This window comes from Loxodonta africana, chromosome 1 (genome assembly GCF_030014295.1).
Source record: "Loxodonta africana isolate mLoxAfr1 chromosome 1, mLoxAfr1.hap2, whole genome shotgun sequence".
Taxonomy (NCBI): domain Eukaryota; kingdom Metazoa; phylum Chordata; class Mammalia; order Proboscidea; family Elephantidae; genus Loxodonta; species Loxodonta africana.
In genome coordinates, this window is record NC_087342.1 from 141,898,593 (window position 1) to 141,918,235 (window position 19,643).

Sequence of the window (19,643 nt, forward strand, 5' to 3'; positions counted from 1 at the left end):
CATTGCTCACTCTTAATCTCTTAGGGCATTACTCAAATATAATCTTCTCATTAAGGCTTTCCTTGACTACTTTGTTTTGTTTTGAACCCCACCCCTCATACCAAGACTCCCTTTTACATTTTTTTCTTTCTTTTTCTCTGTAGAGATTAGCACTATCTAACGTATTATGTAATTTTATTATTTATATTGTTGATCTTTCTCTATTAGAAGGTAAGCTCTGTGATGGCAGGGATTTTTGTCTGTTGGTTCACTGTACCTGAAACAATTCCTAGAATAGGACTGATGCTCAATAAATACTTGCTGAATGATTATTATGGATATCAACAAGAGAAAGGTTGACAGTGTCCCATGAAAATTGTTATAATATTGAACTTTTCTGAGTTTGGTGCTTTTTCTTATTGTTGGTGCTTATACAAAAGTTTAAAAAGTAACTCTAGAATATGGCTTTATGAATAAATCCACTAGTTTATTTTAAATAAAACATTTATTTAAATGTTTCCCTTTGACCTTGTGCTTTGTTTTATTGATTTTTAAAAAAAGTTGTCCATTTTTTAATGGTATATAGAAATTACTGATTTGAATTCTCATTAGAATAGGACCATTTCATCTATTCTGAAAGGCAAAGTGAAATGAACTCTCAGAAAATCTCAGCTCTATGTAACCTTTGAGGAATGAATTTTTTTTTTAATTGCACTTTAGATGGTTTACAGAGAAAATTAGTTTCTCATTAAACAATTAATACACATTGTTTTGTGATGTTGGTTGCCAACCCCACGACACGTAACCACTCTCCACTTCTCAACTGTGGGTTCCCCGTTATCAGCATTCCTGCCCCCTCCTACCTTCTGGTCCTTGCCCCTGGGCTGGTGTGCCCATTTAGTCTTGTTTTGTTTTATGGGCCTATCTAATCTTTGGCTGAAGGGTGAACCTCATGAGTGACTTCAGTACTGAGTTAAAAGGGTCTCCAATTCTGAGCATTGACAAATGAATTCTTATGAATAATTCCTTTTCTGCATAAATTATTGTTGTTGTTAGTTGCTGTCGATTTAATGCTCATTTTGTGTAGCAACTTTAAAACTTTTTTGACCTTTTGGTGGCACTTTTTTTCAAAATTTGTTCACTTAATATTCTGTCAAAGAAAATGTAATATATGTAATTTTATCTTTTCTAGATAATTCAGCTCAAATGAACATGGATTTTATATACCATGTTAAAACATTTACATTTATTGAGGTATATGGCTGTTTATCTATCTAATAAGTTGCTATGCTTAATTTTTATGGTTTTAAGCCTTTTTAAATTTAAATTTCATCGTAGTTTTTGCTGTCACATTATCACCTACGTGTGCGTGGGATCCAAATGACTGAACTTTATAACTGAGCAAGTAATTGGCCAGAGAAGGCCTGCAATGTTTCCCTATGAATCAAGAGCAGAAGCTTTTACTATTCGAATTTTATTGTATCCATTTGGGCTTTTCAGAGCCTTTTCTCCTCTTGTTTCCTTCTCTTCATTACAGGTGGGTCTCTGTCCTGTCATGGAATTCAGAGCTGGAGGAGATCAGCCTGGGTTAGTTCCTTTTTGTTCTTGTGCTGGCCCCAGGATTGACCTTCTGACCTTTATGACTTTCATGGCCACTATGTACTTTTTTTATGTACTGCTTCTTTTAAGGTTTTCTCTCTATTATATACAGTACAAGATACTGTCTCATGGCTTCTGTTTTTCCCCTATTCTCCTGAAACTATCTCCTATCTTTTTGAGATTCTTGGCAGGTACTTTGTTATTGTTGCTGTTTTTAAAATTTTATCAAGATTATGAAATAGTGTAGAAAGGATATTCTTCTCTACTTTCTCCACTCTCCTGTTTTCCCGTTCCTTTCTCTTTTAAACTTAAATTGTGTAGCAGAAGATGAAGATGTGCCCATAGGTGCAAATGGTTGTTCTTTGGCTATGTATTGGGGCATTTCTGTCTCAGAGTATTTTAAGGGTAGTGTCTTTGTTACCTAGGGCCGCCATAAAAAAAAAAAAATACCACAGTGGTTGTCTTTAATTAACAGATGTGTATTTGCTCACAATTTAGGAGGCTAGTATCTGAATTTGGGATATGGCTCTAGAGGGAGGTTCTTTTTTGTCTATTTCAGCTTCTGGTAGCTGCTAGCAATCCCTGGCATTCCTGGGCTCGTAGATGCACCTGCCATGTGTGTCTGTCTTCATAGAGCATCTTGTCCCCTGTATTCATCTCTGTGTCTATTCTGTTCTTTTTATAGCTCAGAAGTGATGAGGTTAAGTATCCATCCTACTCTTGTATGACCTAATTAACATAACAAAGACCCTGTTTCCAAGAAGGATCACATACATACACAGGTATAGGGGCGAGGACTTCAACATATATTTTTGGGGGGATACAATTTTATCCATAACAGGTAGGTTATAGGAGTAGGACAAGGTTTCAGGGATATTAGATGTGACACAGAAGCTGGCGTGAATCCAGCTGTGGCATGAAGGAGTGACCATAGTTGAGAGGGAGGGCTCAGTATCTGGGAAGGGGTATTGTAGGTGTGGAAGTGGGAAGGAGTTAAACCTCAGTCACCTGGATGTGGGTAGTCATTTATATTTAAAGATCCAAGTTTGTATAGTCTTATGTATTTGCACCTGTGTCTTAATCAGTTTAAGTATTTGTGAATAGCACAAAGTATGTTTAGAAGGCCCATAGTACCATTGAAGAGATACAGAAACCTGTGGGTTATATATTGTGACATTAAGTCTGTGTAGACTTTTTAAGTTTTTTTCTTTTTTAAATAGAGCTATTTAGACTACCATAGATTTCATTTTTATTAAAATTGCTCACACTTGCAAGATAATGTTTATGGTCTGTGCTTTGTAGTGAATGGCTCTAAACTGGTTTTATGAGGAAGTTGAAGAATTTGCCTTTAGAGAGTCCCATAATGGTTAAGTCCTAGTAGTTATACATATATATTTTTTTAGTTGATTCTTGGACGGCACTGGGATTTTTTGGTTTTCTTGGACTTATTTGAATAATTCAGCGATTGAATAGTAGCTATTTTGTTTGAGATTTTTCATTTATATTAGAGAGAGAGAGGGAGGAAGAGAATAAGAACATTCCCAAAGAGTGGGGGTTGGGGGTGGGAAGAGAAGGTAGTTACTACCGGTAACCACTAGAGGCCTCTCTTAAGCCAAGTTTCATGATTAGCATCACTTAAGTTTCCATAGTGGGGCCTTGCTCTTGACATTGTAAATTAAACGTATTTTATGTTATAATTCCGAATAAATAGTATGGTGATACTTTTATTTTAGGGCGTGTATTATAATGAAATCCAAATGTTTAATTTGTATGTCAGCAAAACTGGTGATCTGTCAGATGGAAAACAAATTAGGACTCTTCTTTCTGCTTCTTTCTCTAAATACACCTTTAGTAAAAACATACAATTCAAGGATATTTCCAGATGGAAATTCTATGTCTCTTTTAAAGTACAAGGATATTTGGGTTTAAAATTATCATTGATCTAACATGTTCTGTTTAGTCATTGGGAATAGTTTATATTTTCCTGATGGTAGCCTGTAAGGTAAGGTTATTTTAAGTCATTTGTTAAAAATTTACTGTATTTCTTTCATGATTATAGTAAGCTTCTAATATAAAAACCTGTTTAAGGAATGATTCAAAACTATTCTTAGCCTTAAGTATCTGGGATAAAATTAAATGCTTTTTTTTTTTTTTTTTTTAGGTGTAAGGAAATGATGTCTCCTTTTTATGTTTGAATTATTTTGGAGGTAGTTTGACCTTGCAGAGAAGACAGGTGGGGTAATGTCATCATATCTGATAAGAACAGTTTTTCATTCTCCTCCAAAAGAGGAGGACTGATAATTTGGAACTGGGTTCCACCTTTGCCCAATCATCCTACCTATAGGATTTTCTTTTACACAACCACAACTAGTTAGTTGTACTAGTTGGAACAGGTTGTAGGCTTTCAGAGGCTGCACTGGGATGTGACTATTATATTTTGTCCTTCCCTGTAGACCTTTGGCCGAACGTTGGCCAATTTCTGTAAGCTACATGTGAGCAGAGAGTTTTGTGTGTTTTGATAATTGCTGTATCCCTAGAGTCTTGAAGAGTGCCTAGTTCATAGTAGATGCTCGGAAAATATTTGTTCAATTTCAAAAATAATATATGGCATTTGGTTTTTTAATAGACATTAAAGGAAGAACTGGTAATTCCTGTAGGAAAAAATACATGGAGAGTATCACTGTTTCCACCTGGTCTATTTTTGGTATGACTTATATTTTTTTAGATATAATTTGAAGATTAAAAATAATATTTATGGGCTTTGACCTAATTTTATGTAATATATTTTATATTACAGAGCTTAGCTTAGTGCCTGGTAAATGGTACATAGAAAAGTTAAAACTACATGTTTTATACTTATCTACTTTAATATTCACAATAACTCTTCAAATCAGACATCAGTTTCATTATTTTATAAAAAAAGAAACGGATGTGAAGAAGGTAGAATTAGAAACTTGTTCTAGGCCACACATGTAGTGAGGGGCATAGAGGGGCTCAGCCCAGCTTGCTGGACTTCAGAGCTTTTACTTTCTTATTACACAGTCAGCCCTCAAGCAGAAGTTGAGCAGGATTTGTAAATGTTTTATTTTGGATATAATGAAATAACTGTGTGGTTTGTGATGTGTTCTGATTGTAACTTGAAAGTGTAAAGATATTGACAATAGACATGTATTTCTGGGAAGAGGTAGTACTCGGTTTGAGTCTATTTCATGCCAGGCTTTATTGTCAGAACTTTGTGTATGTTCTGATTTAATCTTTCGCTTGTCCTATATGTTAAGAATTATTACTCCCATTTCAGAGATGAGGAAAACGAGTCTCAGAAAAATTAGAAATGTGTCTTAAGTAACACAGCTAATAGTGGCAGAACTGTAATTCTAACTCAGGTCTTGAATTCTTGAACCATGATATTTTTGTAGTAAGTAAACAGTGCCTCACGTTACAGTATTTATTTTACAATTCACTTATTTCATGCTTTAAAAATTATTACCCAAGTTTTGCTGATGAAACGCCTCTAAATTTCAGTTTGCAGTGTGTTTTATGACATTTCAGGAATTTTTTCCACAGGTGTCTACTTGTACAGTGCTTTTAAAAAAGTAACATTCCTAAATACTGTATAAACCCACTGCCATCTAGTTGATTCCAACTCATAGAGACCCTATAGAACAGCATAGAACTGCCCCACAGCATTTCCAAGGCTGCAAATCTTTACAGAAGCAGACTACCACATCTTTCTCCCGCGGAGTGGCTGGTGGGTTTGAAGCACCGACCTTTTGGTTAGCAGCCCGGCTCTTTAACCACTGCACTACCAGGGCTCCTAATGCTGTATACGCCTTGGAAATTATACGACCATATTTTCTTTCATTTGACATTATTTTTCCCCCTTCTACATGGAACTGGAGAGAGCAAGATTAAATTATATAATTGTCATTTGCTGTTTCTAATCCTATTTGATGTGTCCCCTTATACACTTAAATTATTTGAATTTCACTCATAATTTTCCTTTTGCTTAAATGATTCTCTTTTGCTGTTATCAGTAGCAGTGAAAAGAAAAAAAAATCCATTGCCTCATTTCATAGTGAGAAAAGAGCATAGTTACATTGTGTTCTTAGGTTAACATTTTAGGTGTAATGTAAGGATCTGCATTTGTTGACTTTCTGTTCTTTGATGACTCTTTAACTTACTTTCTCCGAATAACCTGGTACTTGCATTTACAAAATTTTAACATTTATGCTATAATTGGTAAGATTTTCTTGCCTTTTATAAGATCTTGGTTTTGCAGTGTCTGTGGTAATTTATGTTAAAAAATTTCGAAACTGTTTCATACAAAGGTTTTTAAAGAACTAAATGAGGAAAAATACCATTTACCCATTTAGTTTTTCCACTGCAAAATTTGAGCCACTCTTATCAGTCATGAATAATAAACCCTTGTAAAAGCATATACTTTCAGTCACATATATATGTGTGTGTATGTATATGTATATATATATATATATATTTTTTTTTTTTGCTTTTGCTTTTTCTTCCAGGAACTTGGTTTGTCACTCCATTTATTCAGATTCTATATTCTTTTATATCATTATGTAAGTTACATAATTTCTTGTGTACCTAGCTATTCCACATATCTTAAGCTTATTTTTCAATACATTATGATCTTTTTTTATGTGAATAGATTCACTGTTATTTATTTTTTCTTTGTTCCTCTTGCTTTGTTCTTTTTTTGAGGTGATAATAAAATCAAAGTCATACATTAACATGGCCATAAAACATATAGCAACAGTTTCACTCTTCTTTTAATAGGCCCACTCTCTTAACCTAGACTTTTTTTTTAAATAATTTGGTTTTGTTATTGAGAACATTCATATCAGAACGTGCACCAATTCCACAATTTCTACGTGTATAATTCAGTGACATTGATTAACCATTCTTTCCCTGTTTTTCTGAGTTGTTTCTCTGCCATTAACATAAACATACAGCCCTCTAAGCTTCCTATCTAATCTGTCAAGTTGCTGTTGTCAGTTTGATCCTGTAAGATAGATCTCAAAAGAGCACAATGCTCAAGGCAAATATTCTTTACTAGTTAAGCTAAACTATTGTTTGGTTTTAAGAAGGCTTCAGGGGATATTTTTAGTTTAAAGCTTAAGGTTTAAAAATTATCTCAGAGCAATCATTTCAGGGATACAATCCAGCCTCCATGGCATCGGAAAGTATGGATTCCATGAAATTTGAAATTCTTTTTTGCATTTTCCCCCTTTTGATCAGGATTCTTCTGTAGAATCTTTGATCAAAATGTTAAGTAGTGGTAGCCAGGCACCATCCAATTCTTCTGGTCTCATGGCAAAGGGGGCAGTTGTTCATATAGGCAATTAGCCATACTTCCCTAAACCTAGCCATTTTTAACCATTCCTATATTTTGTTATCTGATGGCCATTTCCCTCTCTCTAAATAATGTACAGGTATTTCTACTGTGAGTTGGAATCGATTCTATGGCAATGTTTTTTTTTTTTTTCCCTACTATCAGGAAATTCATATATTTATGCAGTTCTGATTTCTACACAAATGCTCACTAAAAATAATAGGACTTGTGGGAAAAATAGGTTGGCCAGACCACCTAAAACCTGTATAAATTTGAAACTAGAGTAAGGAAGGGTTTGCAACTAGAGTAAGGAAGGTTGAGCCTGCTGAGTTATGGAGTTAGGGGCAAAAATTCATAAAAATTGAGGAGAACCATGCAATAAGCACTTGTAAAAGAGAACAAATGTGCCAGACTGAACCAAAAGGTATAGTGTATGGTAGACTTAAGTCAGCTTTGTGGTTATACTTTGCCTTTTAATATGTTTCTTAGAGGCACAGAACATTAATGTGCTGGGACGAATTGCATGTGTGCCAACATGGCTGGGTCAGTTGCTGCCTCATCTGACCTAAAAACATGTTTCATGCTTGTACCAGAAAAAGGCACTCCTCTCTGCCTGGCTCCTTCCTCAAGTAGCTCTTTGCTGAGTTAGGTTTGATTGGCAGAGCTTGGGTCACGTCTCCTTCTTAGCTAAAATGGAGTCTGGGAAATAGTTTTTTCCACATTCTATTTTGGGAAGGAAACCCTGGTGGCGTAGTGGTTAAGTGCTACGGCTGCTAACCAATAGGTCAGCAGTTTGAATCTACCAGGTGCTCCTTGGAAACTCTATGAGGCAGTTCTACTCTGTCCTATAGGGTCACTATGAGTCAGAATCATCTCTATGGCAGTGGGTTTTTTTTTTTTTTTGGTATTTTGAGAAAGTGGGATTAATAAAATGGAACACATAAACATAAGTATCCTAGGCATTAGTAAGCTGAAATGGACTGGTGTTGGCCATTTTGAATCGGACAATCATATAGTCTACTATACTGGGAGTGACAACTGGAAGAGGAACGATATTGCATTCATTGTCAAAAAGAACTTTTCAAGATCTATCCTGAAGTACAACGCTGTCAGTGGTAGGATAATATCCATATGCCTACAAGGAAGACCAGTTAATACAACTGTTATTCAGATTTACATGCCCACCACTAAGGCCAAAGATGAAGAAATAGAAGATTTTTATCAGCTTCTGCAGTCTGAAATTGATCGAACATGCCATCAAGATGCAGTGATAATTACTGGTGATTGGAATGTGAAAGTTGGGAACAAAGAAGAAGGATTGGTAGTTGGAAAATATGGCCTTGGTGACAGAAATAATGCTGGAGATCGAATGACAGAATTTTGCAAGAGCAGCGACTTCGTCATTGCAAAACCTTTTTTGACCAACATAAACGGTGACTATACACGTGAATCTCACCAGATGGAACACACAGGAATCAAATCAACTACATCTGTGGAAAGAGACGATGGAAAACCTCAACATCGTCAGTCAGAACGAGGCCAGGGACTTACTGTGGAACAGACCATCAGTTGCTCATATGTAAGTTCAAGCTGAAACTGAAGAAAATCAGAGCAAGTCCATGAGAGCCAAGATACGACTGCGAGTATATCCCACCTGAATTTAGAGACCATCTCAAGAATAGATTTGATGCATTGAACAGTAATGACCGAAGACCAGATGAGTTGTAGAATGACATCAAGGTAATCATATATGAAGAAAGGAAGAGATCATTGAAAAGACAGGAAGGAAAGAAAAGACCAAGTTGGATGTCAGAGGAGACTCTGAAACTTGCTTTTGAGCGTCGAACAGCTAAAGCAAAAGGAAGAAATGATGAAGTAAAAGAACTGAACACAAGATTTCAAAGGGCGGCTCAGGAAGACAAAGTATTACAATGACATGTGCAAAGAGCTGGAGATAGAAAACCAAAAGGGAAGAACACGCTTGGCATTTCTCAAGCTGAAAGAACTGAAGAAAAAATTCAAGCCTCTAGTTGCAATAGTGAAGGATTATACGGGGAAAATATTAAACGATGCAGGAAGCATCAAAAGAAGATGGAAGGAATACACAGAGTCATTATACCAAAAAGAATTAGTTGACATTCAACCATTTCAAGAGGTAACATATGATGAGGAACCGATGGTACTGAAGGAAAAAGCCTAAACTGCACTGAAGGCATTGGCGAAAAACAAGGCTGCAGGAATTGATGGAATATCAATTGAGATGTTTCAACAAATGGATGCAGTGCTGGAAGTGCTTACTCGTGTATGCCAAGAAATTTGGAAGACAGCTACCTGGCCAACTGACTAGAAGAGATCCATATTTATGCCTATTCCCAAGAAAGGTGATCCAACCGAACGCGGAAATGATCAAACAATATCATTAGTATCGCATACAAGCAAAATTACACTGAAGATAATTAAAAAATGGTTGCAGCATTGCATCGAAAGGGAACTGCCAGAAGTTCAGGTCAGGTTCAGAAGAGGACGTGGGACCAGGGATATCATTCCTAATGTCAGATGGATCCTTGCTGAAAGCAGAGAATACCAGAAGGATGTTTACCTGTGTTTTATTGACTATGCAGAGGCATTCAACCGTGTGGATCATAACGGATTATGGGTAATGTTGAGAAGAATGGAAATTCCAGGACACTTAATTGTGCTCATGAGGAAACTGTACATAGATCAAGAGGCAGTTGTTCAGACAGTGGGATACTGAGTTGTTTAAAGTCAGGAAAGTTGTACGTTAGGATTATATCCTTTCACCATGCATATTCAATCTGTATGCTGAGCAAATAATCCAGGAAGCTGCACTATATGAAGAAGAGCGATTGGAGGAAGACTCCTTAACAACCTGCTTTATGCAGATGACACAACCTTGACTGCTGAAAGTGAAGAGGACTTGAAGCACTTACTGACGAAGATCAAAGACCACAGCCTTCAGTATAGATTACACCTCAGCATAAATAAAACAAAAATCTTCACAGCTGGACCACGATAAACAGAAAAGATTGAAATTGTCAACAATTTTGTTTTACTTGGATTCACAATCAACAGCCATGGAAGCAGCCGTCAAGAAATCAAACGACTCATTGCACTGGGCAAATCTGCTGCAAAGGACCTCTTTAAAGTGTTGAAAAGCAGGGATGTCACCTTGAAGACTAAGGTGTGCCTGACCCAAGCCATGCTATTTTCGATCGCATCATATGCATGTAAAAGCTGGACAATGAATAAGGAAGAACGAAGAATTCTGGTGTTGGCGAAAAATACTGAATATACTATGGACTGCCAAAAGTACGAACAAACCTGTCTTGGAAGCAGTACAACCAGAATGCTCCTTAGAAACAAGGATGGCAAGACTGCATCTTACATACTTTGGACATGTCAGGAGGGATCAGTCCCTGGAGAAGGGCATCATGCTTAGTAAAGTACAGCGTCAGCGGAAAAGAGGAAGACCCTCAATGAGGTGGATTAACACAGTGACTGTAACAATGGGCTCAAGCATAACAACGATTGTAAGGATCGCGCAGGACCAGGCAGTGTATTGTTCTGTTGTGCATAGGGTTGTTATGAGTTGGAACCTACTTGATGGCACCTAACAACATCAAAATGTACAGAATACCCAAAAGCTTTGAGTTATTCAAGAGTGAGCGGTCCACCACATACGTATATGTATGTATATACACATACACATATATGTATGTGTCAGTATACATGTTGTTAGTTGCTGGTGAGTTGATTATGACTCATGGTCACCCCATGCTCAGAGTAGAGTTGCTCCATAGGGTTTTCGAGGCTGTGACCTTTTGGAAGCAGAATACCAGGCTTGTCTTCCAAGATGCCTCTAATTGAGCTCCAACCGACAATCTTTTGGCTAGTAGTCAAACACTGAACCCTTTGTGCCACTCAGGGACTCCTCGATATACATATATCTTAAAAAATAAAATAAAATTTTTTTAACTTACCAATTTTAAATGGTATTCCACACTGTGACACATGAAGATTTAGCACACTTGCATTACCTATCATCTTCACCCCACGATTTGTCCAGTTTTTAAAGTTGTTAATTTTATTTGTTCTATTTTTTTTTTTTTTATTGACTATCTTTTGATTTTAAATTAACACATTTAAATCTCTGTGTCTTGTTCTAGTAACAATATCTCTGGAACTCTCACTTTGTAAGAAGGTGATGTTAATGCCTCTATCTCCCCCTCTTTCTTCCCTTTCAATTCCTATTTTCTATCAGCTGTGCATTGCTAAGAGTGAAAACATGAAATTATGTTCTATAACCATAATTAAAAACTTCCAAGCTTTTGTCTATAGGTTGGCCCCAAAAGTTGAAAATCATAATAATTGTTGATATTATTATGATAACTAATATTTTTTTAACACAGAGCTGACCAGGCACCTAAAAGGAGGTGTTCCTGGTATCCAAACCAAGTGATTTGTTTTTTCTTACAGTGTATTAATTTCTCCACATTTTAGAATTTTTAGGATTTCTAATCATTTCTTGAAAAAAAGCATAACAAACCTTCGTCATATCTTGAAGATCGCCTTGTCTCTCAGTGGTACTATCAATCCACTTTGTTTTGGCCCCTCTGGGAGCCCTCTGAGGACCCTTCTCTAAACCTGCTGCACGGCAGTCTCCAGGGACATTTCTCTATTCCGCTCTTCTACTCTTAACAGTATTCTTTCCTGATTCCTGTGACTTCCTCCTTCAAGGTTTTGTCCCTTATTTTGCTGAGGTATGTACACAGTTTGCTTCCACAAGCTAAAGGTATTCAGGAGGTAAGATTCCTCATACTTGCATTTGGAAAATGTTTTTGTTTTGCACTCAAATTTGATTGATATTTGGCTGAATATAGAATTCTAGGTTGACAGCAGCTTTTACTTAGGACACTTCATTATAAACTTGCATCATATTGGGGTAAAAAAAGTTTGATGCCATCCTGATTCTCATTCTTTTGTCAGTGATCTGTGTGTTTGTTGTTTTTTTTCTGGAAACATTACTGATCTTTTTGTCTTTTTTTTATATTAAAGTGTCACAGGTAAGTCGAAATGTGAGTCTGTTTTATTCATATTACTTTACTTTGTGTGATTTTCCTCTGGGAACTTCTTAGTTATTTAAAAATAGCTATATTTTTTGTCTTTCCTACAATTTCTTTCATAAAGCTCTTATATGGGCTGATAGACCTTCTGGATTGATTTTCTGTGTCTGTGATCTTTTTTGTCCTATTTTGTTTTTGTAATATTTTGAACATTTCCTCTATTTTATCTTATAATTCTTATTTTGAATATTTAAATTCCAGCAATCAGTTTTTTTTTTTTTTTTTAGAATCAGTTCCTTTTTGTAGCATGCTGGGTTTTTTTTTTTTTTTTTTTTCGGTACAGTGTTTTCTTGAATTGTTCTGGATGTATTAACTGTTTTTTGTTTTTAAAGTTCTGTTCTATAGATTATTACTGTTTCCTCAGTAGTTTGTTTCTTTAAATACGTTTTCTTTCTTTTATTTATTTATTTGATTATTCTGGATCTGGATAGCTGATTTTTCTGGAAAATTGACTGGTATGGTTTTCCTATAGGTCCGTTTCCTCAGTGGACCTGTCCCCTGTGGGAAGGGGTGAGGCTTTGCTTTAGGATAGGTAGATGGGAAGTCTGACCATAGGTTGTTAGGAGTCCCCCTGGGTGTTGTAAAGAGAAAGGTTGGAGCTTCAAGTCCACCCAGACATACCTCAGAAGAAAGGCTGTCTACTTCTGAAACATCATCCACTGAAAACCCTGTGGAGCACAGTTCTACTCTGACACACATGGGGTAGCCAGAAGTTGGAGTTGGCTCCCTGACAACAGGTTCTTTTTAGTGGTATGAATGGTATGGCGCTGTGGTTTTGATTTAAATTCCCCTGATAACTAATGGTGTTGAGCATCTCATGATGTACTTGTTGGCCATTTAAATGTCTATTCAAGTCCTTTGCCCATCTTTAAATTGCCTTTTTGGTTGTTGAATTATAGTAGTTGTTTATATATTCTGGATATTAGACCTTGTCAGATATATGGTTCCCAAATATTTTCTTCCATTCCATTAGGCTGTCTTTTCACTTTCTTTATAATGTCCTCTGGTGCGCAAACATTTTTAATTTTGATGATATCCAACTTATTCATTTTTTTCTTTTGTTGCTTGTGCTTTTGATGTCGTATTGGCACCTGCCTTTTTGATTTCCAGTGCTGCTCCTATTTTCCCTGTTGCCTTTCCTGGCCCCAGTTTAAACCCATTTTGACTTAGACTGAACTGACTGTAGTACCTCTTGAACCATCAGCTCCTTTTCATTCTCATTGACTTATTCAAGCTGTCACGATTTCTGTAGGCAATGGTGTCTTCCTGCCCCTCTGAAACACTTCCTTTTTGCCACAGTAATTTTTCTGAACTGAAGAACTTGTATTAATGCTGTTGTTGAAATCTGTCATGGTTGCCCTCAAGGCAAAATATAAAATGTTATGATACATTTGGTTATCTGTTATCTGACCTTCATTTAACTGTCCCATATCATTTTCTGCCCACATACGTGATAGAGTAGCTATACCAAATTATTTGTAGTTCCTTGAACACTTCCTATTCTTTGTTACTTTAGTGCCTTGGCACATGCTGTTTGCTCTGCCCCTTCTTCCCCTGGATGGGTCTGAGATCCTATTAGTCTTTCAATACCCAGTTTACAATCTTCTCCTCAGGAAGCTTTTGCTGACCTGTATTCTCATTGTCTTGTGACAATGAGAACTAGAGCTGGCCTCCTCCTGTTCCCATAACACTCCATATCCAATTCTCTCAGCACTAGCTTCCCTTTGTGTTGTAGTTTTTAGTGTTTTCATCTATTTATCTCACTAGGATCTGCATTTTCTCTCTCTACCCTTTATTACTAGTATGCGTAGTAGCATATAACCAATTGCCATCAAGTCGATTCTCACTCATGGCGCCCCCCTGTGTATCAGAGTAGAACTGTGCTGCATAGGGTTTTCAATGGCTGATTTTTTGGAAGCAACAGGCAGGTCTTTCTTCCAAGGTGCCTCTGATTGAACTTGAACCTCCAACCTTTTGTTAGCAGGTGGTTATGTTAACCATTTTCACCACCCAGTAACTCCATAGCAAGATGTAGTAAGTGAAATTATAATTCATTTTTTTGTCCCAAAATGTGAAAAGTTTGTCCTGTAACTTTTCACTTATCCTGAGATTACAAACAAACCAAACCCATGGCCATAGAGTCAACTTCGAGTCCTAGCGACACTACAGGCAGAGTAGAACTGCCCCATAGAGTTTCCAAGGCTGAAGCAGACTGCCACATCTTTCTCCCTTGGAGCGGCTGGTGGATTTGAACCACCAGCCCTATAGGACAGAGGAGAATTGCCCCATAAGGTTTCCAAGGCTGTAATCTTTACTGAAGCAGACTGCCACATCATTCTCCTACAGAGCAGCTGGTGGAATCGAACCACCAGCCTTTCAGTTAGCAGCCAAGTGCTTAACCACAGCACCATCAGGGCTCCTTATCCAGTGAATTATTGTTGGTGTTGTTGTTAGGTGCTGTCATGTCGATTCTGACTCATAGCGACCCTTTAGGAGAGAGCAGACTGCCAACTCCTTTCTCCTGTGGAGCCACTGGGTGGGTTCAAACAGCCAACCTTTTGGTGAGCAACTGAGTGCTCAACCATTGTGCCACCACGGCTCCTTATCCGGATATTAAAATAAAAAACCTAGTGCCGTCGATTATTAGGTTTGTTAAAATATTATTTTTCTGGGATGTGGCCTAGAACCATAACCCTTCAATTTTTACTCTACAGAGAATTCTGATAATTTTTGTTACTTGGTTACTTGGTGTCATTGCTCACATTAAATTAGGAGCGACACATTAGAAGATGGGGAAAAGTTATGTTGACAAAGATAGGAATGTTGGCAAGACTTAAAGCTGATATATTGATGGTCTGAAAATAAGGGAGCCAACAGGGGGAAAAAATATGAAAAGTAGGTAAGATTTTTTTTTTTTAAAGTCACAGCCGTTTGTAGTCATTTAATGTAGAAACAAATCTAGACATTTCAGTAGTACTTGATAGCATGGTATTGTAAATGATGTTCCAAATTATATCCATTATCATGAAGAGATTAATTTCCCTTCTATCTACTGTGTTTGAAATGCAATATTATTGCTCAAAGGTGTGAGTGGGGTGAACTCTCAAACATGTCAAGTAACTCAGCCTCCTACAGTGCTAGATAAATTAATTCTTGCTGAGTTTCTGTCTAAAAGCTGCAGGGTACTGGTGCTTTGCATTTAATCATTAATTTCTCTTTAGTTATATTCACATTACTTAATAATGTCATTAAGTGATCTGCTAGGCATTTTTCTGTTAATTTCTTCTTTTGTATGTGAGACTTGGAAAATAATAAAATGACCTCTTTCTTTTGGCTTTTACTATTTTTTGTTTAGTTTTTTAAATCATGAAACTGCTAATGAGTTTGATTAAAACCTCAGCATATCACTAATTCTGATGCAATTTTGTATCGACTTCCAAACTTTTTTTTTAACTGGATTGGTGGGAAAAAGATTAATCCTCCATTTTTGTAGGTTGAAATATTGAGGTATGACAAATACCATGTGAAGTAACAGGACTACAAATCTCTATGCTGAGGCTTGGAACTATTAATCTTGTTGGTGTGAATCACTTGAGGTTTGTTTCTTATGTCTCTCAGAGTGTTTAAAGTCCTCCGGGGGAGGTTGGGCTGGTGGTGCCAAAGGGTGGAGGAGGGTTGACTAATCTGCCTAATAGCCTTTTATCTGCGAGTCTAGTTTTTCATTAGTATTACTGACCAAAAGGATGTAGGGCTGGAAATACGGATTTTTGTTTTTAATTAGTCTCTCTAGGGATGAGAGGCTTATTTTTGAAGAATGGAATTTTAAGGAAGCCTGACAACCTCAGTTTCCATGTGACTTAAAAATTTTGGCAGCTGAAAAGGGTTTCACAACTAGAAGTTAGAGCCAGACTTTCCAGTGGCTAAACTCCTCTCTGGGAGTTAGTGCATGGGTAACCCACATCTCTGCTTTCAGTCACAGCAGCCCACTTGAATGTGCCGCCCATGGGACACTCCCACAGTTCTTCCTTCCCTATGGCTCAGAAGGCTTGCATGGGATCATCCTCCTATTGTGTGTGTTATAAAGATCTTCACTATTCCTTCTCATATTTATGCACTGTAATCAGGTCAGTTGATGTCTGCCATGGGCGTAGGGCTGCGTAAGGCTTCGTTATCTCTCTAAGAAAGATGTTTTCCTCTTCTTTCATGCCACCATAAATATATAATGCCACTGTATTACCACAGTTTTGCAAATGAGAGGCAGAGAGAGTGATGTTTTTTGCCCAAGGTCCTTAAGGAAAATAGTGAAGTAGCCAGAAGTGGACAAACTTTGGAAGCCGTCCAGTTCAGCTCCCTGTGTGCTGCAGCGTACCACCCTGATAGTGGTCATGGAGCTCCTACTAGACTCTGCCTGTAACATGAGACAGTCATTTCTCCTGCTGTACAGTACTAGTTGTTAGACAGTTTTCCTTCGTTGTGCTGAAATTTGCTTCCCTGTAACTTCCACCTGTTTTTTCTTACTCTTCCCTCTTTAAAACCATGCTTATACCTACTTTTGTGTGACTTGTCTTCTGATATTTGAAAACAGCTTCCAAGCCTCCTCATAGTCCTCGTTTCTGGGCTAAGCAGCCCATCCATCTTTTTCAGCTGTTACTGAAATCACCTGGTTTGCGGATTCCTTATCATTCTGATTGCCATTCTTTCAGCATACTCTTAATGTCTGATGAACCTTTTGAACTTTAAATGGCTAAAAAATGATACTCTAGACATGGTCTGATTAGGCAAATACCTAATACGACTGTTTTCTCCTGGGGCCTGGCCTATTATGACCCAAAAGGTGATTTATGTTTTTTATGCTTTTTTTGAATACCTGAAAATGTAGTGAGTTCCATGTCATTGTCTAACATGTCTATGTTAAACTGATGTCAGGGATGTTACGTTAGTTGCCTTTGAACCAGCCCCTGACTTATGGCAACCTCATGCGTAGTAAAACAAAATACTGCCTGGTCCTGTGCCATCCCTATGATCAATTGGGGTTTGCACCACTGTGGTCCATATGGTTTTCTTAGTTGGATTTTTGGAAGTAGATCTCCAGGCCTTTCTTTGTAGTCTGTCAGCTTTGCTGAAACCTGTTCAACATCATAGCAACGTGCAAGCCTCCACTGACAGAGGAGTGGTGGCTGTGCATGAGATGCGTTGGCCAGGAATCAGACCCTGGTCTCCTGCATGGAAGGTGAGGCTTCTGTTAGATAAAAACAAATAGAAAGTGTGTTGGGAGGGTGGTCTTCTCAGAAAAATAATTTAAAATGGCTCTAATTTTTTAAAACACCTTTGTGAAATATCAACTAAAATATAGGGCATATTATAGTGCCTGATATTGGGAATAATACCTGAATGACTGTTCTTTATTCTTTATAAATCAACTTTTGGGCCAGTACGGCTAGGTTGTCACCTTTTTAAAACCCTTACTCAGTACTGTTGTTAGCATTGTTTTGCCCGTTACCAACTACTCACCCATTTCCTCTACTAACAAAACAAAACCCATAATGTAATTGTACTTCATTAGATGATCGTAGCAATTTATCAGTGGTCTTTTTTTTTTTTTGTAATTAGAATATTGTTTACTCTTAATTCTAAAATGCAGTTATTGAAATACATATTGACCTTACTATAATTTGGAACTTTACAGCTGATAGATTTTGCCCAATTATGGGAATGGGAGTTTTTGTGGTGTCTCTTCTAGGACAAATAATTATTTAGTGATTTTGTTAACAAAAATTCCACTCTAGTCTGGAAAGCCTTATGTATTTTTTTCCATAATGTTATTTTTAAAATGTGTGGCTGTTGTGAGATATTTAGTCCAATAATATGTTGCATATAAGTGTATTGAATGAGAGCGTTCTTGTGTTACAAGGAAAAGATGCTACAAAACCAGAATCTCTCCAGTAAATTGTGGTCTGTAACAGTTCCACCCTCCGGGAAGGGAGGCTCCTTGAAACTTCCATGGCTATTAATCTTGAGACAAAGCATGCATGATCTTGTTGGAATGAAGCCTCTAGCCATCTTATCAAGCCAAGGCTAGAAAAGTAGGATCAATTTACATCCCTTTTTGGCCCACTAATCAAAATGAAGATACTAGGAATAGACATATAGATAGCATGCTGGGTTCCTTGACAAGTAAATGCAGCGTGTGAGTCATGAACATTTCCCATTTCTAGATTTTACCAATTATCTCTCCAAAGTCACTCAGCAGATATATACAGTAAGAAGATGAACTTGCTTGGATCATTTAACTTGTTTTGGAGAATGGGTGAGAAAGGCTTCCAGCTGGAGCTGTCAGTTTTTTTCTGCAGCAGATGCCTGCTTTTAGCCTTTTCTGGGCATAACCTGATGCAAGCCTTTTTTCTTTTGCTACGATTAAGCATGCTATCCTGGCTTTGTATGTCCCAAGACTGCATGGTCTGGTTAGTACACAGAGCTTTGGGCATAGAGAGGGATCCCTGGCCCTGGCTTTTGCAGTGGTCGCTGGATGACCTTAAACAAGTGAGTCAACTTTTCTCTATTTTCCTTTTGGCTTTATAAAATTGTGACATTCTTTTTTAGCCCTGGTCTAAAAAAAAAGATTACAAGAATGGAAGAAAGGGTAAATAAGAATCTCTTGAGTGAGTTAACATCTATTTGGATACATTAATTAATATAGATAGGATTTTTCAGATTACTAGAGGAAATTAAAGTGCCCAAATGGGTTCCATGTGTATTCCAGAATTTCTATGCTAAAAAAAAAGATATAAGTCCTGTCCAATTTGCATAAATCATTTCAGTCTGTTTTTGGGGAAAGTTATATAGTTGTTTAAGGAGCCCTAGAGCTACAGCTGCTAATCAAAAGTTTGGCAGTTTGAATCCACCAGCAGCTCCGTGGAAACCCTATGGGGCAGTTCTACTGTGTCATATAGCGTCGCTATGAGTTGAAATCAACTTGACAGCAACAGGTTTTTTTTTTTTAATGTTGTCAGTGTAAGTTGTATTAGAGAACTTAAGGACACACCAAAGGATTGTTTAGTCACGTGAACCCTTCAAGTCTTTCCAGGGAGTCTAGTTGATTCATGTGAACCTTCCAAAATGATCTTGTTAACCAAATTTTTAAATCACATCATGATTATTTTAGCCTTTAGGGCCCTTACTTTCAAATTTAATCCTGCTATGTTTAAAAAAAAAAAATAATAATAACGGGTGGATATTTTAGCTACCTAGTGCTGCTGTAACACAAAATACCACAAATGGGTGGCTTTAAAGAACAGAAATTTATTTTCTCACAGTTCTGGAGGCTAAAGTCCAAATTAGGGTTTGGTCATGTTGATTCCTTCTGCTGGTCTCTCTCCCACAGAAGTTTCTGGTGTCTGCTAGCAATCCTTGGTGTTCCTTTGTCCTGTCTTTCCCCTGTGTGTGCATCCGTATCTATTCTACTCTTTTTTATATGACACTACTCAGAAGTTATCAGGTTTAGGACCTGCCCTATTCTGGTATGGCCTCATTAACATAACAGAAGAAACTCCTATTTTCAAATAGGGTTA

The 19,643-nt window shown here is 37.2% G+C and overlaps 1 protein-coding gene across 11 annotated transcripts in view; it reads left to right on the forward strand.

Annotated features, from left to right (window-relative positions):
* Window positions 1-19,643, forward strand: part of BCKDHB (branched chain keto acid dehydrogenase E1 subunit beta) — a 285,086-nt gene that overhangs the window by 136,006 nt on the left and 129,437 nt on the right. For 2 of the 11 annotated variants that reach the window (XM_064288324.1, XM_023544188.2), the window contains one exon: window positions 1,517-12,270. The exons of the other annotated variants lie outside the window; for them this stretch is intronic. In XM_064288324.1, the coding sequence (XP_064144394.1) occupies window positions 1,517-1,825 (309 nt within the window). In that variant the 3' untranslated portion in view covers window positions 1,826-12,270. Of the gene's footprint in view, window positions 1-1,516; window positions 12,271-19,643 lie in introns of those variants that run through there. 11 annotated transcript variants of the gene reach the window in all.